The sequence below is a fragment of the Phytophthora sojae genome (genome assembly GCF_000149755.1).
Source record: "Phytophthora sojae unplaced genomic scaffold PHYSOscaffold_3, whole genome shotgun sequence".
Lineage (NCBI taxonomy): Eukaryota > Oomycota > Peronosporomycetes > Peronosporales > Peronosporaceae > Phytophthora > Phytophthora sojae.
Window position 1 is genome coordinate 6,039,303 of NW_009258117.1, and position 23,833 is coordinate 6,063,135.

Sequence of the window (23,833 nt, forward strand, 5' to 3'; positions counted from 1 at the left end):
GATGCCACCTAACGGTGCCTTTCGCCTCAGCACGCCTTCGCCGATATCGTACGGGCATGGAGGTATACGTTAGCTCGCTTGAAAGCCCAAACATCATGGTTGGCTGTGGATATGGGCTGTTTGTCATCATAAATCAAGTAAAGTTAGCAAGGTCTCGAATGCATAACAACAATCATCTCCATAGGCACTGCAGCCGAATTGTTTGGCCCCTATATATGGTATGCAGGTGCTGGTAACTGTCGGCAGCAGTCGCAGCTATTAGTTTTTATCTCACGGTACACGATAACATTTAACTCTCACGCACACGACTCCGTCAACCGATGCATGTTATGACTACATGTATATTGACTGATACATAACTTCCACTCGTAGGACATGCTGCGCTAGTGCGTGTTGATCTACGCCTGCTAAAGAGCAGGTAGGCGTAGTACACGCTTCCCGGTGGTGGGGGTTCTACATCTAAAGGTAGTGTCCACTACCTGCAACATGTATCTACTTCGAAATAGATGTAACATTACACGTTCTGTACGATGCACTCAATAATAACACGAATTCGTATACATGTAGGCTGGATAGAGTAGCGGGCCCCCTTTGTGTTGGCGCCCGCTAGCACCAGCGGCCCGAACACCTCGAGTAGAAGCTAAAATACAAGGTTGACTTTTTTGGCAGTCAAGGAGTCAAATTGACGCCTTGTCCGTGGCTCGGCTGTTGTCTGATACTGTGAGTCAATAAGAGCGGTCCGGTTGAGAACGGGCTTTAAGTTCGCATATCCGCGAACTTTAGAAAATTCAAAAACCACAGAATCATTTGACAAGCCAGCTAGCATGAAGCTGCGCATCCTGACGTTCAACGTCTTCTTCGACGAGGTGGCTCGCTCCGTGCGCATGAAGGCCATCGGCCGGCTCGTGGAGCGCACGCGCCCCGCGGTCATCGGGTTCCAGGAGGTCACGCGCGAGGCGCTGGCGCTGCTCAAGGCGCAGAGCTGGGCCCAGTTCTACGACTGCAGCGTGGACACGGCCCCGCCCTTCCAGGAGGCCTACTTCGTGGCCCTATTCAGCGCCCTCCCCGTCAAGTCGTTAGAGACGCACCCGTTCTCCAATACGGGGATGGGCAGAGAGCTCGTGCTCATGCAGGTAGAACCCACTCCGGGCTGTACGCTCTACGTGGGGACGTCCCACCTCGAGAGTCTCCCGCAGTTCGCGGGGCCTCGCGTGGCCCAATTGAAGGAGAGTCTCACTCTACTTCGGGACCGAGTGAACAATGCGGAGAGTGACGACGTGGTGGTAGTAGGCGGGAAACGACAACTCCATGGCCAGAGTAGTCCCAGCGTCTGTCTCGGGGCGGTGTTCATGGGGGACACGAACCTGCTGCGAGCGGACATGAAGCTGCTGGACCGACGTCTGACCGCGTTCGCGGATGTGGATGTGGAGCTGGCCAAGAGTGGCAGGTCCAAGTGTCGGAAGTGCAGGGAGAGTATTGATAAGGGTGCGGTGCGGGTGGGGAAGATGATGAAGGACAAGGTGGCCGGAGGGAAGGTCATGGAGATCCGAGTGTGGTTCCATGAGGATTGTTTCCTAGAGGCAGCGGATACTACGGATGATGAGAAGCAGTTGGTGAGACGGAAGGCGGGTGAGCTTCGTGGGGAGGAGGTGGGGCACGGAGACGAAGAGGAAATGGACATGGTAGGATATCTGGAGTCGAGATTCTTGTTGATAAGGCGAGCCAATTTATTTTTCTTGTTGTGATGCAGGCGACGGCTGGTCTTCCCGGAGGCTGGAAGGATCTCTGGTTGTCTGTGCCTGGTAACACGGAGGAGAATGGGTACACGTTTGACGGTACGCGCAATACGCTGGTGACGAGTCGATCCTTTCTCAGTCGGCTGGATCGCATGTATTTCTACGCTGCGCCCGGTGAAGAAGCAGCGCGGTGTACGTTTGATGAGATCATGATTGTCGGTCAGCAGAAGATCGCCGATGGACTGTGGCCATCCGACCACTTTGGACTGCTCAGCACCTTCACGATTCGTGAAGAAGACGAAAAGAGTGCTACTGCAGAGGGGAGTGGGAAGAAGAAGGCAAGGCAAACAGAATCAGATTCACAAGCTGGTTCGAAACAAACACCAATTTCAATTGAGTGAGTAGCTATGGTGGTCGCTGTTCGAATCACTTCGAGGCACCAGCATGAGGCTGATCCAGAGAAGGACTATTAACCGATACGACGTGACTCCGCTAAATAAAACAAACGAATATCTGGATTGTCAAAGTTGTCGCCGACAGGAAGACACCTTTTATTGGTTCCGTGCAAGGTTTGTAGCAATTGCAAGAGCTTCGTCAGGCTTATCGTTGGCAAACAACCCTCGCACTGTCTTCAGCACTTCCTTTCCACCCAGTTTTCCTGTATAGTGGATCGTGTACTCTTCCAGCGCTCTGTAAAAGACGTCACCCTTGCCTAACTTGAAAATCGCAATCCCCCACGGCAGCGCCAACTGACTCTGGACAAACCCAGGCGTGAACTTTTTGTCTACCCAAGTATTGAACAGGAGACTCTGCAAGCTATCTCCAAGGGTCTCGAGTTCCTGACGCTGCTTTACGGCTTGGAAGAGTAGCGCGATGTGCATGTCCGAATCGCCAAACTTCTGCTCCAAGAACTTGAACGTGCTCAAGTCGCGCGTGTCAACTGGCCAGTACGTCTCGGTGTATTTAAACCACTGCAGGAACTGGGAGTTGTCTGGCAGTTTGTCCGCTGGAAGTGTCGCCCCATTTGGATATAGTATCTTGAAAACCTCATCCGGTGTTTCAAGAGACTCACGCCACGCCGCAATCAGCAGCGGGCGCGACGATGCCGAGTCTTCAATCAGGTAACGCTGCATCATCTCAGCCAAGTTCTTTCTGGCCGGGATTCGGCGAAGCGACTGGGAAAGTGTCACCAGCTTCTCGTCCGAGTGGGACTTTCGCAGCAACACAACGATTTGGTGGTCGGAAAACGAGCGGAACTTTAAATTCGCGTACATGTCGACGTACTTGAGCCACAGGAGGAACCTTGGGTTGTTGTCGAGCTTCGCGGCGGCCTCTCCGAGGTGCAACACGTTGAAAACCAGCTCTGGGTCCGTCTTCGACTGCAGCCACAACTTGTTAGCGAGTTTCTGAGCAGACGGACTAATCTTCGAGACCGCCCCTGCTATCGGTGATAACCCCGGGATGTAAGCCCTCTCGATGTCGCCCTTGGTGTCGACGTTGTCCGCGTCCTTGGACTTTAACACTCTTCTCTGGAGAGCAGTGTTGGAGTGGCGTAGGTTGGGGAGAGAGATCCTCCCTTGGTCCGGATAATTCGTGAGGGCTGAAGCATCGCAACCCAGCGCACTAAGAAGGTAGATCGCAAACAAAGCAGCGTTGAGCAAACTCATTCGCTCGACTTGGGGCTCCTGGGTGAGAATCAAAGTGCACATGGCCATGTGAGGAGGGAGGGCTTTTCCTGATCGTCCTGCCCAGCTGGGGCGCCCCCAGCACTGTATCCTCCCGTCGCATTTTGTGTTGTCCATTCGTTCGTGTTTACCATAAATCCTGCAGATGATGGTGACTATGATGGTGACTACGATGGTGACTACCACATTGCAGTACAGTACATCTGCACGCTACGGCATCACATTGACTTTTCCAAAGTGAGTTACCAACGCTTCAGCTCAACAGTAGACCTGTTTAGTGCAGTGCACGAAAGTCCCCACAAATGCACTAAAGTACTTTAGTGCACACGCTAATGTCCAGCATCAGTTGTGCGCAGGTGCGCCAAAAGTGCACTAAAGTACTTTAGTGCATTTGTAGGGACTTTTTCGTGCACTGCACTAAACAGGTCTACTCAACAGCGCAATCTGTCAGAGGCGGAGTTGCTGTGTAGTACAATGTACTACCGAGGCTTCTTTTTCTTCTCCGAAAAAGCAAAAGTATGGTTTGTAACTTGACTTGCCCTTCTCGTGATTCGTATTTAGTGACACATCATTTTCTAGAAGTACTGCATGTACAGAGAAGTTGTTTTGAAGCCGGTGGCTTGAACATAGCATCCAACTTTCGTATTCCGCAAAAACATGTCTGGAAAAAAATTGAGGAATCCGAACCAGTCACCTCTTCACAGAACATCAAGGGTTCGTTTGCAAACTCTTAGTTAGTGTCAAATGAGGTGGCTAACATTTTGTAACCTTAGACGGTGCGTTTGTAGCTTTTGTTATACTAGTGGTGGGTCGCGTCAGGGGCGGATCTAGCCAACATTCGGGTCTGGGGGCCAGGATTGGGGAAAAGGGGCAGTGCCACATCCAACACGGTAACATGCTCATAATGACGGTACTTGCATATATGTGACACATGTAATAAACTCGTGAAGAATTAAACGAAAAAGAACTGAGAATTCTGCTCATCACAGTCATTCTGTATCTGATTGGTAGAAAGGTAAGCCAATAGGAGGTCAGTGTAGGTACGACTCACCGTAGGTATAATGAAACCAAGTTAAAATAGATATGCAGATGTAGGGCGGCTGTGGAGGCTTCGCGAAGCTTCCATCCGCCTGAACTGCGGGGGCGGCACTCTTAGTTTCGCACGCCCTCCCCCAAGACAGCACTTCTTCCTGTCAAACTGGTAGCACTTGTTGACCCCAGCAACTTGACCACAAGAAACCCATGCCCACCATCGCCCAACTACGCGCCGAGATCGATCGGCTGAACCAAGCGATGGCGGACCGCACGCGAGTGCCGAGCAACCTGCCGAAGTTCACCGGCAAGCGAGGGGAGGATGTCCGCGAATGGCTGTTCCAGATCGAGAACGCCTGTCGAATCAACAACATCCCGATCGAAGACGCAAGCACCCGACTACCAGGAATCGCGGGGTCGGCGATGGAGAAGCCTGCCTCCGGTTGGTTCCTGCACTGGTCGTCGACGACATGAAGCGAGGAGCACACGTGGGGGATTTTCCGTGAGCATGTGCTCCAACACTTCGAGGCATCGAACTACCAGGCTGTCCTGCGCGAGAAGCTTCAGCGACTCAAGCAGGTAGCAGACATTGAGACGTACAACGGTGAGTACTCAGCTCTCATCTTCAGAGTGGAGGGCATGAGCGTACTCGACCAAGTGCTGTACTACGCGAACGGTCTCAAGCCTCGCACGCGCAGATACGTCAAGCTCGAGAACCCCCAGACCCTGAGCGACGCTATGGACTTGGCTGTCAAGTACGAGGTGACTCACTTCGTCGAAGAAGCTCGCGACCGTCAACCCAAGCGCGACAAGAAGTTCTCGTCGGCTGATCAACCTCACGCCCAAGGTAAACCCTTCAAGGGGAAGCCGTTCCGCGGGAAAGGCCGCTTCAAGCCGAGAGCTGAGCCCAAACGCGCCGAGGGTCGTACCTGCTTTCACTGCAAGAAGCCTGGTCACATCAAGACCAACTGCTTTCTCAGGAAGAAAGACCAGGAGAAACAGGGAAACGGGCAACCACGTCAGCGAAGGAGGGTCCTGTCGTGGCTGAGAGCGTAACCAAAACACCAAAGATTGAGAATATCAGCTTGAACGTTCTGTGCGAAAACCCCCTGGTCTACAAGTCACGTCCACTGTTCTCCGTAACAGGTGAAATCAGTGTTGGTGACAGGTGTCTCGCGACACGAAGCATGTTGTTGGACTGTGGAGCCACCACGATCTACGTATCCAAGCGTTGGGTCGAGGAGCACCAGCTTCAGACAACCAAGTTCAGCGACAAGAACATTCGTGTCAAGCTGGGAGACAACCAAATTGTCGAGGCGGAGCTTGAAGTTCTGCCGATAGAGATTCTGGTCTCGAGGCTGGACGACGCCTACAAGTGTGTGGCAGTCGTCTACCCGATTCCAGACGAATTCGATTGCATTCTTGGAATACCATTCTTCGAAGACATGCAACCACGTATTGACTGGAGAGGTCGATGAATCGAAGGAACGAGAACGAGGACTCTGCGCTGGGAGCGGACAAGTGACACCTGTGGACCGATCGAGGAAGGCGGACCGGTGATTGCCTCCGGGCTTCGGAGAACTGTCGAGGCGAAAGGCCTTTCGGCGAAAAGACCCGATTCCTGTCGAGGCGCCGCACTGGAAACGGATGTGAAGTCCACGTGCGAAGCTGTTCGCGACGCAGTGCAGAAGGAGACCCCGACCGTTGTCAGCAGACGACGAGGAGATGACCCGCAAGCTGGCGAGTGTTCAGCTGGAGAAGACGACGTTGCGACGTCAGAACGCGAGAGTACTGCACGAGAAGCCGACGAAAGAAGCAGTACCAGGGGTGGAGACAACGTCGTGGAGAAGATGTTCACGATGGGTGTTGTCGACGATAGTGGTGTGCAGACCAAGTACATCACCCGCAAGAAACTGCGGAAGTTCCTGAGAATTAAGACCAAGACGAGCGACGAGCCTGACTTCATGTTGGTGCTCTCGAACGAGACGATCAAGCAAGCTGCACGCTCACTGCAACGACGAGACCAACCCGACAATGTTGGTAGTGCGAAAGCACATCGCTATCTGGAAACGGACTGGGACAGTTTCCGTGAAAATCCAGCCTTCGACCTCCTAACGGAGTACAAGGACAACGTGTTCCGTCCTGAGCTACCCGAAGGTTTACCAGAGAAGCGCGACATTGAGCACCGGATTGATGTGAAGGATCCAAATCTGGCGATGTACCGACAACAGTGGCGACAGTCTCCTGAGCAGCAGCGTGAGATCGTGCGTTGGGTCGAAGACATGGTGAAGAAGAAGCTCATCCGACCAAGCATCAGTACTCACGCAGCACCGACATTCTGTGTCCGGAAACCAGTCGGATGGAGAATCGTTCACGACTACCGGTATCTCAATTCAAACACTGTGCGCCAGAGCATCCCGATGACGAGGAAGGAAGACATCTTGGACGCCATGTCTGGAGCGTACTGGTTCTCCACTATGGATCTGATGTCCGCGTATTACCAAGTGCGTATGCGGGAGGAAGACATCAAGTTCACAGCTTTCCAGGCGCCAAACGGACTGTGGGAGTATCTTGTACTTCCGATGGGAGTCTGCAACGCGCCAGCAACAATGCACCGGTTGACTTCGAAGCTGTTCCGAGACTTGAAGAACACGAAGTCGTTCTACGATGACATCTACATCTTCATCAAGTCACCGAAGATCGAAAACCATTTGGAGGCGCTGCACGGACGTTGGATATCTTGCGCGACAACAAGCTGTACGTCAAACTGTCCAAGTGTGTCTTCTGCACCGACGAGATTCCATGCCTTGGTGATTTCGTGGGACGTAACGGAGTTCGGATGGACACCGACAAGGTGCAGACCATCAAAGACTGGCCCGTGCCGCGGACCCAAGAGGAGCTTCACAGCTTCCTGGGTCTGACTGGCTACGTGCAACGCTTTTGCCCGAAATACGCTTCGGTCACGGCAACCATGTTCGCCCTCCTGAAGAAGAAGATCAAGCGCAACGCGAAGCTTCACTTCAGCGACGTGCAGTTGAGGAATTTTAAGGAGTTGAAGCGGAGGTTGTGTAACCCACCAGTGCTGCATCTCCCGGACTTCAGCCAGCCAATGCATCTGCGGACGGACGCGAGCAAGTTCGCCGTAGGTGGAGTGCTGTTTCAAGTCGTCGATGGTGTCGAGCGTCCCATTGCGTACACCAGTCGGAAGATGAAGTCTGCGGAGCTCAACTACCCAACGCAACAACAGGAGTTGTTAGCCATCGTTCATGCACTGGCCGCGTTTCGGATCTACTGCTTGGACAAGCCGCCAATTGTGGAGACCGACCACAAGAGTGTTCACACAGAAGATGGCCAACCACCGACTAGCAAGCTGGTATGATATCCTTGCGGAGTATCAACCGACGTTCTCGTATCTCCCTGGAGCGAAAGACGGTATTGCAGACGCTTTGAGCCGAAGACCAGACCTGGAACCGGAGACGAAGTTCTTCCACGACTTGAGTGTGACAAACTTCGACGATACATCCTTCAGTCTGGCTATCAGCGAAGTAACTGGCGACTCCGACTTGATATCAAGCATCAAGAAGTCGTATGAGAAAGGCCGCGAGGTCCAGGCCATTTTCACAGCGATCAAGCGGCGCAACTCCAGCTCGAAACCGAAGCGTGAACGCAACCAGCAGAAGAAGTACCGATGCTACACCGAAGCGTATGGACTGCTCTGGTATCAAACACCCGCAGACGACGCTCCGCGCGTTGTCGTGCCCAACGATGTAAAGTTGCAGCAGACAATCATCAGCGAGTGTCATGACACCAACTACGGCGGCCATCCCGGTGCTGAGCGAACATACTTGACACTAGCGCGCCGCTGGTACTGGTCGAAGATGCTGAAGTCCATCCAGAAGTTTGTCGCCGACTGCGAGCCTTGTCGGATGAGCAAGCCGCGGTTGACGAAACCTCCTGGGTTGCTCGAGCCACTCAGTATTCCAGACGAGCGTTGGAGATCCATCTCCATGGACTTCATCACTGATCTGCCGCGAACGGAACGGGGCGTCGACTCTATCTGGGTCGTCGTCGATCGGTTGACCAAGCGGTGTCATTTCGTGCCAACCACCAAGAAGGTGAACGCCGAAGGTGTTGCTCGACTCTTCATCGACAACATCTGGAAGTTACACGGCATGCCGACGAATATCGTCTCCGACCGCGACAGGAAGTTCGTGTCCGCCTTCTGGCAGCATGTCTTCAAGTCCATCGGGACGAAGCTAAGTATGACCGTTGCACATCGCGCTCAAGGTGACGGACAAACGGAGCGCATGAACCGAACCTTGGAAGAGTATTTTCGTTGCTTCGTCGGTCCACTTCAAGATGATTGGGACGTCCATCTCGCCAACGCTGAGTTCGCTGTCAACTCAACTGTCAACTCCAGCACGAAGCTTGCGCCGTTCGAAGCCGATCTGGGCTACATTCCGCTGAATCCACTTCAACTTGCATCCGAGCAACTTGAGAGTGTCCCCAAGAGTCGACGCGGAGCAGAGTTTCACGAGCGACAGGCGGCGATTCTCTTACGCTGTCGCGAAGCGTTAGCTCAGGCCCAAGAACGGATGCGCGACGTCTACGACCGAAACCGTGTTGAGCAGATCTTCGAAGTTGGTGACAGGGTATACTTGAGCACGCAGAATCTGGACCCGAAGCACTCCGGCTTGCCCAACTCCACCAAGTTCGGACCCAAGTGGATTGGACCGTACACCGTGGTGCGGAAGATTCATAACCACGCGTACGAGCTCAACATCCAGGCTGGCAACAAACTGCATCCCGTCTTCAACACTGAGTCATTGAAGCCGTACAAGGAGCTGACTCGCTTGTCGAGGCCAAGCGACGTAATCTTAGCGGACGGCAGCATTGGCCAGATCGTCAAGGCATTACGTGGAAAGCGAACGCGAAAACGGCGGATCCAATATCTTGTGGAGTGGGTGGGCGAGGAGAAACAAACCTGGGAACCAGTGGAGAACTTGTCGCAAGTCCCAGATCTCATCGCGGAATTTGAATCCGCAAGGCGAAAGAAGCGTCGAAAACGGTGAAGCAGGATCAGCTGGGGGGGGGGGGGGGGGCTCAAAGGCCTACATGTATTCCCGTATTGCATCCCCTCTTGTGCAGAACCTGCTGCTTCATGCGCTTCTCCCGCTTTTTTTGCGTCTTCGACTTGCGCTTGCCGTGGCGACACTTGTATCCTGGTTGCAGCTCCACTTGCGCCATCCATTTCACGTGCTGAATCCACCGGCGGGTTCTTGCGGGCATTGAAATTGTCAAGAGCCAGAAGTTGCTTCTCCGGACCACGGTTAACCACGACAAAGCAGTGCCCGACATCATTGCGGCCAGCGCTGACGACGTAAACACCGGGTGCTTGTTTGCGGCAAACATCTTGGAGCGTCGTGATGTTGGCACTTGACTCTGGAAGAGCGTTTCGGAGAAGGACGTCGTAGTTCAGTGGCAGACTCTTGCACTGCAGAACCTTGAAGAACTCCGTCACGTCGTCGCGAGACACACCGTACTGGATGGCGTCAGGTCGCGTGTCTTCATACGCATCCCACATCTCCATTGCGACCAGATCCGGCTGTCCGAGATAGTACAAGGCCGAGCGGAAAGCATCCATAAAACAAGTACCAGCCTCCGACGCGGAATCACGCTCCGAGTACCAATAACAGAAGGTGCGCTTGTCTCCCGATTCCTTCCAAGCGTCCACCATCCTCATCATGTAGCGCGTCGACGGTTTGTCGAGCTGCTCCATCCAGACCCAGCTTAGCTGTAGCGGATTGCCTTCCCATTCCACCAAGTTTCAACGGTGCGGAGCCTTGCCCCTGACATCCAAGGCACGGACGATGTCAACCTCAGGGTTGTAATCCCAAGGCTTCTTCGGGTCGTAGTGGTTCTTGCGGTTGTTCGACGGGTGCTTTTTGGGCGCCGGAGGAAGCGGCATCGGATACCAAATCGAAGTCTCGTCACCGCGACGCATGCGCGAGCGGTCAACCTGAGGCAGACCTTCATTATCGTCACTATCATCGAAAAGCCCGAATTCATCTTCAGGCGAGGCCTCAAACGACGCCCCAAGCGCAGGGTCAGCACCTATCGCCTCCTCGACGGACAACCCTTCCACATCGAGCATGAAGATCAACTCCTGGAGGCGCGTAGGTGGAGAAAGACCACCAGCCGAAGCAACAACCTCAAGCGGCGCTGGCGACGCAGGCGGTGCAGGTGACGCAGGAGGCCCAGGCGACGCTGGGGACGCCGAGCCCGAATCTAGAGAACCAAGACCGAGAGAGCGACTGGTGAGCTCTAATTCTTCCCACACACACGCACCATCTCTTCGTCAAGACCGGAGTCAGCATTGCTGTCTTCACCAGCAGCGGCCACAACATCGACAATCTGCGCGAGCGCGGCGGCGCATTCAGCGTCTGCCGGCGCCAGGCGGAAGCATGGACGGACCATCGAGATTTGCGGTCGCCAGAGGCGACGCAGACGGCGGAGGCTCAACATCATGATCAGCCGTCGCTGGAGGCGAGGCAGAACGCGCGGAAGCAGGAGACTGCATTCCGGCAGCAGTAGAAATCGCTAGCGACACAACCATCAGCCCAAGGAACCAATCCAAGCCTCCAACAACCCGGCCGAGGCGAAGGAGAAGCGAGGTCGGACTAATTCCTCAGGCGACAGCCGGAAGCGTCGCGGTTTTCTGTCTTCTTCGGGAATGACATGTCGGAAGGGCGCGCAGCCAGAGAAGGGGTGAGTGTATCTAATTGGTAGAAAGGTAAGCCAATAGGAGGTCAGTGTAGGTACGACTCACCGTAGGTATAATGAAACCAAGTTAAAATAGATATGCAGATGTAGGGCGGCTGTGGAGGCTTCGCGAAGCTTCCATCCGCCTGAACTGCGGGGGCGGCACTCTTAGTTTCGCACGCCCTCCCCCAAGACAGCACTTCTTCCTGTTAAACATTCCCGTTTTAGCTTACTGGCAACACGAGAAATGAGCGACACGTCCTACGTGTAGAAGTATCCGGCTAGCCCAGCGTTGGCACTTCTTCCTCCCTGGAGAAGACGAAGAGCGGCGCAACCGGGCTGAAAATCTCCTTGATGATGATGAGGTATATTGGATTACTTAAAAGAATCCTAACAACCGAGCCGATCAAAAGACCAGCAACTCGGCACGATCTAGATCTGCTGACGTCTGCCACCCTGGCTTTGGTCTGCCATGCTCGTGTCCAGTTGCGCCTGCGCGAGCATGTAGATGTTTTGCCGTATAGCCTGCTCCAGTGAGGGGATGCTTTTCGTAAGTGGGTCGACCCCGGGATTGTCGTCGGAGTCGAGTGGCGACCCAGTCGTAGCAAGTAGGACACAACCTGTGTTGGCGTTTGGGTGAATGTGATGCCATGCATCAACCCGTATCCGATCTGCTAGCCGTCTGCACTTGAGATACAAACGCTTCAGGTTCTCCGTCTTGGGTAGGCGTCTGTCGCGAAGGTAGCGGACCACCACTGATGAGTCTCCTGCCACTTGAATCTCGCGGAGATTTAACTCATATGCTCGATTGAGTAGTTGTAGTAGCGAGTGTAGAGCAGCCGTGCTCGCTGTGCAGTTATCTGGTAGTTGCTCTCTGCTGCCTCCACCTGCTAGTATGCCGTTGTTGTCTGGCGTGTTCGTGTCCACCAGCACGTAACCAAATCCCCCATGCCGCTTGGGGTGCGATGACCTGCCATGAAAGAATCCCACGGGCTGCCGCACTGTAGCTGTTGGGCTGCAAGGGGCAAGTTGTATTGTTGTCCGCAGCGCGGCTTGCATCCGTTGTGCCACCTTCCACTCCGGATATCGCGTCGAGGGCTGAAAATCTCCTCGCTCCAGACGCGCTCACATCCGTCAGGGCGGCGGCCTCGTAGAAATTATTGTCCAGGTCACTGCACTTCCCACCGATCAGAGCCATTGCCCTCTTGCCACTGCGTCTTCCACCAAGTCGGCAACTTTCTCGGGTCCAATGAGCGCAATCTTGAGATTCTTCCCAGTTCGAACGTGGACATGTCATAGACGGACGAGTGAGCGAAGATGCGGTTGCGACGCGCTGTTCCCTATATGTAGTAGGCAGGGAACAAAGCGTTGCAAGTACCACGTGCTATCGTCCTATATAGGCTGCTTGCAGTACTAAGTTGCATTAATAAGTAACTCAGGAGGGCAAAACTCATGGGATGATATTATCTTGCTCACCTAAAAGTTTCCTGTTCTAGCAGCAGACATGTCTTTATTCCAAACGATTATCGTCGGTAGGCGCCGTCTAGACTAGTCTCTACCTAGCAAGCTTCATAGCTGCGTCGAGAGCTTCATCGGGCTTGTTGCTGGCAAACAAACCTCGCACTGTCTTCAGAAGTTCCTCTCCACCCCGCCTTGCAGTATAGTAGATCGTGTACTCTTCCAGCGCTCTGTAAAATATGTGATCCTTCTCTAAGGCGAAAATTGTTGTTCCCCATGGCAACGCCAACTGTTTCCCGACATATCTGGGAGTGAACTTTTTGTCTAGCCATTTCTTGAACAGGAAAGTCGGCAAGTTATCTCCAAGGGTTGCTAGCTCCGGACGCTGTTTTAACGCTTGAAAAAGCCGCACGAGCTCGATCTCCGAATATTTATACTTGTTCAGCAAGGAGTTGAATGTTTGCAAGTCGGACGGATCACGCGAGACAGTCGACCAGTACGTCTTGGAGTATTGGAACCACTGCAGAAACTTGGAGTTGTCTTTCAGCTTGTCTTGCCCCCTTTGAATACAGTATCTTAAAAACCCTAGCGGGGGTTTCACGAGATTTTAGCCACGCCGCGTTCAGCAACTCGCGCGAAGATGCCGAGCTTTCGGCCAAATAAACCTGCATCATTTCAGCTAAATTCTTCCTGGTCGGGATTTTCCGAAGCGACTGGGAAAGTGTCACCAGCTTCGCTTCCGATTGGGATTTTAGCAGCAACCGAATGACTTGATCGTCGGAAAACGAGCTGAACTCTAATTTCGCTTACGTATCCACGTAATTGAGCCACAACAGAAATCGTGGGTTCTCATCGAGCTTCACGCTGGCCTCTCCAAGGTGCAACATGTTGAATACGAGGGTCGGGTCCGTCTGTGACTTGAGCCACAACTTGTTAGCGACTTTCTGGGCAGATGGACTAATCTTCGACACCGCCCCTGCAAGTGGCGATAGTCCCGGGGTGTAAGCCCTCTCCGAGGCGTCCTTGATGTCAATCTTGATGGCTCTTGATACTCTTGCTTCCTCAATCTTCTCCCCCGTGTTCAACTGGCGTGGGTTGGCGGAAATTCTCGCTTGGTCCGGGTAATAAGCGAGAGCAGAAGCATCGCCAACCACCGCGCTAAGAAGGCAGATCGCTAGCAAAAAAGCGCAAAGGAAACGCGTGGTGCTTGACTCGGGGGCTTAGGTATGTGGAAGATGCGATGTGAGGACTAGCACTGTGTGTTTGGCGTCGAAAAGCATGGCAGCGTAAGCACCGCTCAGGATGTAGTAATCATTAGGATTGTGTGAAGGGATTGGCTCGATTTACTTTGATCACAGTGCAGCTACGGATGCCTTACGAGTACGTGCAGTACATTGTCTTGTACGAGTTTCAGCATCTATAAATCATACGAAGTGCTCGATTTCAAATTTGCGTAATTCATGGTAGGCTATTATCACAAAGTAGTGTGCACAGTCCACCTCAAGCACGATTGAGGCAATTTAGAATTTCAAAACGAAGAGGAAGCCAGACTTGGGGGGATGGCGGGTCTAAGCCAAAAGTGACCGCCCCGCAGTTCGAGTGGATGGAAGCTCCTTTCTAGAAGCTTCTACAACCACCCTACATCTGCTCTATCCTATTATGTCCTTAACAATGCGAACGATACCTACGGTACTGTTACCTCTCTAATCTGATACACTCACCCCTTCCTGAGATGAGGGCTGCGTCGCTTCGTCCTCGCGGCTCTTCAAGGTACAGTCGTACTTAAGACAGATGGCTACAAAGCCAACAGAACTTATCCTTGCCAAGTCCGTACTTAACAGTCTTTTCTCGATTGGACGTGCATGGCGCAACAGTTGGAGCTCTCGGGCGACTTCTGTGGCGGATTTGTCCTGCGCTGGTTGGTGGTGTACTCCCCCGGTCGGAGCTGGATAGGTCCTGCCAGCGCCACCGTCATGACGGTCGAGTACGGTGGCCTCGGCCACACACAGGCTGGGGCGTCGCCTTCTTCGGAGCCCGGGTCGCCCTCGCAGGCGGCCCTTGACCAACTCGCTGCCGCTGCTGAGCGCGCACCCCGCGCGTCCCTCTCTTCGCCGCGCGATGCGTCCGCTGCACTGCTGGCCTCGCTGCCTCCGACGGATGACTTCGACTTCGACCCGGGGATCGTGGAGCCATTCCTGCTGTTGGGTGAGGACGGCGTTCCGGTGGGCCCACGCGGCGCCCTCTCGCCAGCGCCAGCGCGCGCGCTCGATGAAGATGAAGGTCTTAGCGATTTGGTGGACCTGGATGCTCTCCTGGCTGAGCCCGACGACGACTGCGAAGACGTGGTCGTCGACCAAGGTAGTCCGGCAGTGCCTCCTGCTTTGCCAGCCTCGGTGTCCACCGTGCCTTCGGTAGTGGCCTCGAGCAATGTTGATGAACCGGCGCGCCTGCTTCAGAGACTTCGTTTAGAGCCTTCGTCGTCGCGACCCCGCGGTCCTACGCTTCGCAGTACCTCGGCTAGGCTTCAGTCTTGCAGGCCTGATGTTGAGACTCGTGTTGCTGTTCCAGCGGCACCGTCACGGTCGATGGAGACGCAGATGGTTGTCTACCACAACGAGCCTTTGCCTCAACATCCTGAGCGCCACCCGGGAAACAACCATCGCAATTACTATGATCCATCGGCGCCTTGGGACCCATCGCATGAGTATGACTTCGCCTACTTCATGGATCGCCACGGTGACCCTCCCAATCGGTCGTACTTAGTGAAGTGGGACACCAAGCCGCTTCAACTGTCTTGGGTATGGGAAGAACAGCTTGCTGGGTACCCGGAGTTGAAGGACCACGTTGACAAGTGGGTCGCTGCTGGACGTCCCGACACGTTCTATCGGTACGCGCACGAACACTTTGGTGCCGCGGGTGTTTCGGCGACTGGTCGGTGCTTCATGGAGGCTCTTCACGCGGCGTGTTACCATCTTGACAACCCATCGCTCATTACGGAGGACCACTGGGAACGCTTCGAGAAGCAACACAAGCGCGAGATGACCTACGGCGTCAAGCGGGAAGACATGGCTGAGTTCTTCAAGTTCTTGGAGCGCGACTGTGTTCCTTTGGACTACAACGAGCTGTACAAGTCGCGGCAAATCGACTCGTTGAACTCGCTGGCTAATCTCATCGCCTTCGTTCGCCGTGAGAAGCTGGACCGTGGATGCTACCTCGTGTGCGCGGGTCAGCACCGCCTCGATCACTGCTTCGTTCTCGTGGTTCGACTTCACCGGGGTCCGTTGATGACATATGATGTCTGGGAAGAGTTCGATGATCTACCCTGTGGAATGGAGCGATTGACGAACATCAAGTGGATTGACACCGTCAAGGCCATCTATCGCATCAAGGAAGGGCCCAAACCGAAACCACCACGCGGGAAGCGACTCACCAGGACTGCGAAGAAGCGAGCGAGAAAGGCAGTGGCAAAGTCAGCCAAGAACGCTAAGAAGAGAGCCAAGAAGCGCAGCCAGGGATAGGCATGCAGCCAACCGAGAATACATGTGGCCTTGAGCTCCCTTTCATTGCTTTCTGGTTCGTCGTCTTCGCTTCACACGACGTTGGGCTTCGAATTCCGCGATCAAGTCTGGCACTTGCTTCAAGTTTTCAACCGGCTCCCATGTAGGCTTCTCTTCGCCCACCCACTCCACAAGGAATTGGGTCCGACGTTTGTGGCGACGTTTCCCTAGGAGTCGACGCACAAGTTGACCGACAGTGCCATCCGCGAGGATGACGTCGTGCGGCCGTGACAAACGACTCGGTTCCTTGTAGGGCTTCAGCGAGCCAGTGTTGAAGGCTGGATGTAGCTTGTTACCAGCCTGGATGTTGAGCTCGTAGGCATGGTTGTGTATCTTCCGCACGATCGTGTAGGGTCCAATCCACTTCGGTCCAAACTTGGTCGAATTCGGCAAGCCAGAGTGCTGTGGGTCGAAGTTTTGCGTGCTCAAGTACACGCGGTCGCCAACGTCAAAGACTTGTTCTTCACGGTTGCGGTCGTAGACATATCACACATTCGCTCCTGCGCCTGGGTCAATGCTTCGCGACAACTCAGCAAGATGGCGGCTTGGCGCTCATGGAACTCCGCTCCTCGTCGACTTTTGGGAATGCTCTCCAACTTCTCGGTAGCAAGCTGAAGAGGATTCAGCGGGATGAATCCCAGATCGGCCTCGAATGGCGCTAGCTTCGTGCTGGAGTTGACCGTTGAGTTGACGGAAAACTTAGCGTTCGCTAGATGAAGATCCCAATCATCCTGAAGTGGACCAACGAAGCAACGAAGATACTCCTCCAGCGTTCAATTCATACGTTCCGTTTGCCCGTCGCCTTGAGCTCGGTGAGCCACGGACATGCTCAGCTTCGTCCCGATGGACTTGAAGACATGCTGCCAGAAGGCGGACACGAACTTCCTGTCGCGGTCAGAGACGATATTCGTCGGCATGCCGTGTAACTTCCAGATGTTGTCGATGAAGAGTCGAGCAACACCTTCGGCGTTCACCTTCTTGGTGGTTGGCACGAAATGACACCGCTTGGTCAACCGATCGACGACGACCCAGATAGAGTCGACGCCCCGTTCCGTTCGCGGCAGATCAGTGATGAAGTCCATGGAGATGGATCTCCAACGCTCGTCTGGAATACTGAGTGGCTCGAGCAACCCAGGAGGTTTCGTCAACCGCGGCTTGCTCATCCGACAAGGCTCGCAGTCGGCGACAAACTTCTGGATGGACTTCAGCATCTTCGACCAGTACCAGCGGCGCGCTAGTGTCAAGTATGTTCGCTCAGCACCGGGATGGCCGCCGTAGTTGGTGTCATGACACTCGCTGATGATTGTCTGCTGCAACTTTACATCGTTGGGCACGACAACGCGCGGAGCGTCGTCTGCGGGTGTTTGATACCAGAGCAGTCCATACGCTTCGGTGTAGCATCGGTACTTCTTCTGCTGGTTGCGTTCACGCTTCGGTTTCGAGCTGGAGTTGCGCCGCTTGATCGCTGTGAAAATGGCCTGGACCTCGCGGCCTTTCTCATACGACTTCTTGATGCTTGATATCAAGTCGGAGTCGCCAGTTACTTCGCTGATAGCCAGACTGAAGGATGTATCGTCGAAGTTTGTCACACTCAAGTCGTGGAAGAACTTCGTCTCCGGTTCCAGGTCTGGTCTTCGGCTCAAAGCGTCTGCAATACCGTCTTTCGCTCCAGGGAGATACGAGAACGTCGGTTGATACTCCGCAAGGATATCATACCAGCTTGCTAGTCGGTGGTTGGCCATCTTCTGTGTGAACACTCTTGTGGTCGGTCTCCACAATTGGCGGCTTGTCCAAGCAGTAGATCCGAAACGCGGCCAGTGCATGAACGATGGCTAACAACTCCTGTTGTTGCGTTGGGTAGTTGAGCTCCGCAGACTTCATCTTCCGACTGGTGTACGCAATGGGACGCTCGACACCATCGACGACTTGAAACAGCACTCCACCTACGGCGAACTTGCTCGCGTCCGTCCGCAGATGCATTGGCTGGCTGAAGTCCGGGAGATGCAGCACTGGTGGGTTACACAACCTCCGCTTCAACTCCTTAAAATTCCTCAACTGCACGTCGCTGAAGTGAAGCTTCGCGTTGCGCTTGATCTTCTTCTTCAGGAGGGCGAACATGGTTGCCGTGACCGAAGCGTATTTCGGGCAAAAGCGTTGCACGTAGCCAGTCAGACCCAGGAAGCTGTGAAGCTCCTCTTGGGTCCGCGGCACGGGCCAGTCTTTGATGGTCTGCACCTTGTCGGTGTCCATCCGAACTCCGTTACGTCCCACGAAATCACCAAGGCATGGAATCTCGTCGGTGCAGAAGACACACTTGGACAGTTTGACGTACAGCTTGTTGTCGCGCAAGATATCCAACGTCCGTGCAGCGCCTCCAAATGGTTTTCGATCTTCGGTGACTTGATGAAGATGTAGATGTCATCGTAGAACGACTTCGTGTTCTTCAAGTCTCGGAACAGCTTCGAAGTCAACCGGTGCATTGTTGCTGGCGCGTTGCAGACTCCCATCGGAAGTACAAGATACTCCCACAGTCCGTTTGGCGCCTGGAAAGCTGTGAACTTGATGTCTTCCTCCCGCATACGCACTTGGTAATACGCGGACATCAGATCCATAGTGGAGAACCAGTACGCTCCAGACATGGCGTCCAAGATGTCTTCCTTCCTCGTCATCGGGATGCTCTGGCGCACAGTGTTTGAATTGAGATACCGGTAGTCGTGAACGATTCTCCATCCGACTGGTTTCCGGACACAGAATGTCGGTGCTGCGTGAGTACTGATGCTTGGTCGGATGAGCTTCTTCTTCACCATGTCTTCGACCCAACGCACGATCTCACGCTGCTGCTCAGGAGACTGTCGCCACTGTTGTCGGTACATCGCCAGATTTGGATCCTTCACATCAATCCGGTGCTCAATGTCGCGCTTCTCTGGTAAACCTTCGGGTAGCTCAGGACGGAACACGTTGTCCTTGTACTCCGTTAGGAGGTCGAAGGCTGGATTTTCACGGAAACTGTCCCAGTCCGTTTCCAGATAGCGATGTGCTTTCGCACTACCAACATTGTCGGGTTGGTCTCGTCGTTGCAGTGAGCGTGCAGCTTGCTTGATCGTCTCGTTCGAGAGCACCAACATGAAGTCAGGCTCGTCGCTCGTCTTGGTCTTAATTCTCAGGAACTTCCGCAGTTTCTTGCGGGTGATGTACTTGGTCTGCACACCACTATCGTCGACAACACCCATCGTGAACATCTTCTCCACGACGTTGTCTCCACCCCTGGTACTGCTTCTTTCGTCGGCTTCTCGTGCAGTACTCTCGCGTTCTGACGTCGCAACGTCGTCTTCTCCAGCTGAACACTCGCCAGCTTGCGGGTCATCTCCTCGTCGTCTGCTGACAACGGTCGGGGTCTCCTTCTGCACTGCGTCGCGAACAGCTTCGCACGTGGACTTCACATCCGTTTCCAGTGCGGCGCCTCGACAGGAATCGGGTCTTTTCGCCGAAAGGCCTTTCGCCTCGACAGTTCTCCGAAGCCCGGAGGCAATCACCGGTCCGCCTTCCTCGATCGGTCCACAGGTGTCACTTGTCCGCTCCCAGCGCAGAGTCCTCGTTCTCGTTCCTTCGATTCATCGACCTCTCCAGTCAATACGTGGTTGCATGTCTTCGAAGAATGGTATTCCAAGAATGCAATCGAATTCGTCTGGAATCGGGTAGACGACTGCCACACACTTGTAGGCGTCGTCCAGCCTCGAGACCAGAATCTCTATCGGCAGAACTTCAAGCTCCGCCTCGACAATTTGGTTGTCTCCCAGCTTGACACGAATGTTCTTGTCGCTGAACTTGGTTGTCTGAAGCTGGTGCTCCTCGACCCAACGCTTGGATACGTAGATCGTGGTGGCTCCACAGTCCAACAACATGCTTCGTGTCGCGAGACACCTGTCACCAACACTGATTTCACCTGTTACGGAGAACAGTGGACGTGACTTGTAGACCAGGGGGTTTTCGCACAGAACGTTCAAGCTGATATTCTCAATCTTTGGTGTTTTGGTTACGCTCTCAGCCACGACAGGACCCTCCTTCGCTGACGTGGTTGCCCGTTTCCCTGTTTCTCCTGGTCTTTCTTCCTGAGAAAGCAGTTGGTCTTGATGTGACCAGGCTTCTTGCAGTGAAAGCAGGTACGACCCTCGGCGCGTTTGGGCTCAGCTCTCGGCTTGAAGCGGCCTTTCCCGCGGAACGGCTTCCCCTTGAAGGGTTTACCTTGGGCGTGAGGTTGATCAGCCGACGAGAACTTCTTGTCGCGCTTGGGTTGACGGTCGCGAGCTTCTTCGACGAAGTGAGTCACCTCGTACTTGACAGCCAAGTCCATAGCGTCGCTCAGGGTCTGGGGGTTCTCGAGCTTGACGTATCTGCGCGTGCGAGGCTTGAGACCGTTCGCGTAGTACAGCACTTGGTCGAGTACGCTCATGCCCTCCACTCTGAAGATGAGAGCTGAGTACTCACCGTTGTACGTCTCAATGTCTGCTACCTGCTTGAGTCGCTGAAGCTTCTCGCGCAGGACAGCCTGGTAGTTCGATGCCTCGAAGTGTTGGAGCACATGCTCACGGAAAATCCCCCACGTGTGCTCCTCGCTTCATGTCGTCGACGACCAGTGCAGGAACCAACCGGAGGCAGGCTTCTCCATCGCCGACCCCGCGATTCCTGGTAGTCGGGTGCTTGCGTCTTCGATCGGGATGTTGTTGATTCGACAGGCGTTCTCGATCTGGAACAGCCATTCGCGGACATCCTCCCCTCGCTTGCCGGTGAACTTCGGCAGGTTGCTCGGCACTCGCGTGCGGTCCGCCATCGCTTGGTTCAGCCGATCGATCTCGGCGCGTAGTTGGGCGATGGTGGGCATGATCTCCTCGTTGTCAGGTTGCTGGGACCAACAAGTGCTACCAGTATTTCAAAATGAAGAGGAAGCCAGACTTGGGGGGGTGGCGGGTCTAAGCCAAAAGTGACCGCCCCCGCAGTTCGAGTGGATGAAACCTCCTTTCTAGAAGCTTCCACAACCACCCTACATCTGCTCTATCCTATTATGTCCTTAACAATGCGAATGATACCTACGGTACTGTTACCTCTCTAATCTGATACATTTAGTATTGAAAAGTATTTATCCTGGGAGGACAGCTAGAAGAGCTGTATGGACATCCTCACACAGATTAATTCGTCGAAAAAAGGTTGCTTGTACCTCAGGCAACATTTAAACAACATCTCGCGACACCATACCTACACAAATATAGCCATATTGACATCCCGACCGGTACCACACAAAGCCAATTGACAATGAAATCAGGGCAACGTTAGCGACAAGAGAATGCAGGATGACCAATCAGCCTACAACAACACTGTATTGCATAGTTCCTAGTTACTGACGGATAACTGAGGATGTCTTACGTCCACGCAGCTGAGCTCTTGGCCTACAAATTAAACCTGTCCGCCTGGATCTCGGACAACCTCGCTGGCATTACATGTAGATCATTGGCTCCATATAAAAAATGGTGGTCGGCACTGCAAACGCTTACGTCCTTAGCTCTTAGCCTACAAACTATAAAATCTGTCCGGTAGGCAGCTTCGCCGGCAGTAGATAGTTGGCTCCATATAAAAAAGGAAAACTCCGGAATATGACTCAAAATGAATTTTTGTGCAAAAGGTGATTCAAAGCTTTGTGCCAAGTACATTTGGCCACCGATAGCGGCCAGCACCTGAATGCCATGCACGTCGCTGAATGCACCAATTGTGTCAGTATAGCAGTGGGTAAACGCGAAGGCGGTGCCGGTGTAGGCATCGCCCTCTGCTGATAGTTGTTCTGGTGGAGTACGGTCGGCTTCTGTGTCGCTTAAGCGACACTGCCCACACTGCATAAAGCATCACCGACGGCTTGGATGCCTTACTCCCCATGTCGCCGCTGGAGGCAACAATGTCGTGGCCCAATGCCCTAGCAAATGCTGCTGAGCCTGAAATATGTGCTCTCGACGCAAATCCTTCTATCACCATTTGCACAAATTTTAATATTGGGTCACCTTCCTGAAATTTCCCTAAGCAAAATGATGGCAGGCGCTGCAAAGGAGGGGCTATGCTACTACTTGCATGTGAGCATAGTACGTAAGCACTGTTTGGTACTGCTAGTGCATGTATTGATGGTTGTTGTTTTGGATTTGGTTTAGCTTTGTAGTGGCGCCAAAACACTCGACCACTCAGTAGGCGAAGTATTAGCACAAGCCTTGGCTACTTCGTAGCCAAAGAAGACATCTATTAGTTTCTTCAAAGTGTTCCAGTATGGAAGATATAGTTGTACTCGAGTTGGTAAAATCGAGCTAACGTTAGATACAACCGAGCAGACTTTTTGGAATTTAAAGTAGTCCTCCCAGCCTAACGCAACGCACCCTTGTTTGGCATTTTCTATTCCAAGCAAATTCAGACGATGGATGGCTTCAACATACTTTCACGCAACATCAAGACCGTACATAAGCGGAGGGGGCGACGATACAGGCAACATTCACGTAATTTATGAAGTTTCTCGGGTTTTAATTATGGAAAGTGACACTGTACCCCATCAACTACTTTTTATATGCTACCTCTATTTATGAATACCACATCGGATATATAAATTACCAGACATCAATCAATGGCAAAATCGGACCTCCACCCGAATCCTGTACTTGAACGATGTTCAACTACTTCGAAGTAAGTTTTAACTTAGTAGAACATTAAAACTCAGCATTGTAATGTTATACTAAGTTAGAACTTACTCGGTAAATGCCAATATCCGTAAAAAAATATTTTTTTCAGTAACTCGCTGATCTTTCGTAAATTTCAGTGATGAGAGGCAAGGACTTGCAACTATCATCACCGGATCACGAAAAACCAATTGACCAACCCTGCAGCAAAAGTGATCAAATTCCTTTCCTGATCGGGTTGTCTTTCTATAAGAATTATTTTTATTTTTTTCGATTCAGCGAGATGGTGCTCAACACGATTCTCTTTACAATCAAAACATCTGAAGTTGGTGTGAGTTTAACATTGGGGTCAGATTAACAGACGTCGCCTCAGCCAATGTACCCAAAAGGGCATTTTCCAGAGAAATCGCAAAATTAGGCTCATGGAAACAGAACCAACAATGACAAAGCCTATATCGCTCGAAAGAACTAACTTAGAGAAAGTGATCACTGGTGCTTCGATATCCGTCGGTGCAGTAGTTGTTGAGAAATGTAGATGCCTTTTCAGCGTAAATTACAGTAAGTTATCGGTAAGCTATTTTGGGCAATCACGATTCACAAGCGGTAGCGTTCCCAGACGCTTTAGCTGCTCTCTCTTTGCGGTTAAATTCAAAGTACCGTTGGTAGAAGTATAAACCCACGTCGTAAGCAGTGTGAGAGTAACAGGTGCAGCAGCAGAGCACTCGGAAGTATGTAGAATTCATTGCGATCCTTCACACAATCGTCGACGGGGCACTGCATGATTGCGTTTGAGTATGGTGCATTTTGCCGCAGATCATTTAAGGATGAAGGAGTACCGGTATGATCGCCAGCCTTCGTAGTTACCCTTTTCTAGTAACCCTTCTAGCCCCAAACCTTATTCT

At 53.1% G+C, this 23,833-nt stretch overlaps 8 protein-coding genes across 8 annotated transcripts; 3 read left to right on the forward strand and 5 right to left on the reverse strand.

Moving 5' to 3' along the window:
- Positions 1-824: 824 nt before the first annotated feature.
- PHYSODRAFT_491689 (hypothetical protein) lies at positions 825-1,745 on the forward strand (the record flags this gene model as incomplete). The annotated part of the gene is made up of 2 exons (XM_009525610.1): positions 825-1,253; positions 1,317-1,745. The coding sequence occupies 2 exons, from the start codon at positions 825-827 to the stop codon at positions 1,743-1,745; spliced, it is 858 nt and encodes a 285-aa protein (XP_009523905.1).
- Positions 1,745-2,137, forward strand: PHYSODRAFT_490860 (hypothetical protein; the record flags this gene model as incomplete). Its single annotated transcript, XM_009525611.1, has 1 exon — positions 1,745-2,137. One exon carries the CDS (start codon positions 1,745-1,747, stop codon positions 2,135-2,137), a length of 393 nt encoding a protein of 130 aa, XP_009523906.1.
- A 150-nt stretch (positions 2,138-2,287) lies between these two features.
- PHYSODRAFT_285571 (hypothetical protein) lies at positions 2,288-3,451 on the reverse strand (the record flags this gene model as incomplete). Its single annotated transcript, XM_009525612.1, has 1 exon — positions 2,288-3,451. One exon carries the CDS (start codon positions 3,449-3,451, stop codon positions 2,288-2,290), a length of 1,164 nt encoding a protein of 387 aa, XP_009523907.1.
- Positions 3,452-8,264: 4,813 nt separating this feature from the next.
- PHYSODRAFT_489404 (hypothetical protein) lies at positions 8,265-8,717 on the reverse strand (the record flags this gene model as incomplete). The annotated part of the gene is made up of 3 exons (XM_009525613.1): positions 8,265-8,321; positions 8,400-8,510; positions 8,562-8,717. Coding segments are annotated over 3 exons (324 nt in total), but the record flags the coding sequence as incomplete, so codon positions are not given.
- Positions 8,718-11,839: 3,122 nt separating this feature from the next.
- PHYSODRAFT_413127 (hypothetical protein) lies at positions 11,840-12,040 on the reverse strand (the record flags this gene model as incomplete). Its single annotated transcript, XM_009525614.1, has 1 exon — positions 11,840-12,040. A coding segment is annotated over one exon (201 nt), but the record flags the coding sequence as incomplete, so codon positions are not given.
- A 31-nt stretch (positions 12,041-12,071) lies between these two features.
- Positions 12,072-12,413, reverse strand: PHYSODRAFT_299031 (hypothetical protein; the record flags this gene model as incomplete). Its single annotated transcript, XM_009525615.1, has 1 exon — positions 12,072-12,413. One exon carries the CDS (start codon positions 12,411-12,413, stop codon positions 12,072-12,074), a length of 342 nt encoding a protein of 113 aa, XP_009523910.1.
- Positions 12,414-12,770: 357 nt separating this feature from the next.
- Positions 12,771-14,068, reverse strand: PHYSODRAFT_299032 (hypothetical protein; the record flags this gene model as incomplete). Its single annotated transcript, XM_009525616.1, has 3 exons — positions 12,771-13,233; positions 13,484-13,831; positions 14,052-14,068. The coding sequence occupies 3 exons, from the start codon at positions 14,066-14,068 to the stop codon at positions 12,771-12,773; spliced, it is 828 nt and encodes a 275-aa protein (XP_009523911.1).
- Positions 14,069-17,055: 2,987 nt separating this feature from the next.
- On the forward strand, positions 17,056-17,508 carry PHYSODRAFT_493995 (hypothetical protein; the record flags this gene model as incomplete). Its single annotated transcript, XM_009525617.1, has 3 exons — positions 17,056-17,211; positions 17,263-17,373; positions 17,452-17,508. The coding sequence occupies 3 exons, from the start codon at positions 17,056-17,058 to the stop codon at positions 17,506-17,508; spliced, it is 324 nt and encodes a 107-aa protein (XP_009523912.1).
- Positions 17,509-23,833: the final 6,325 nt, after the last annotated feature.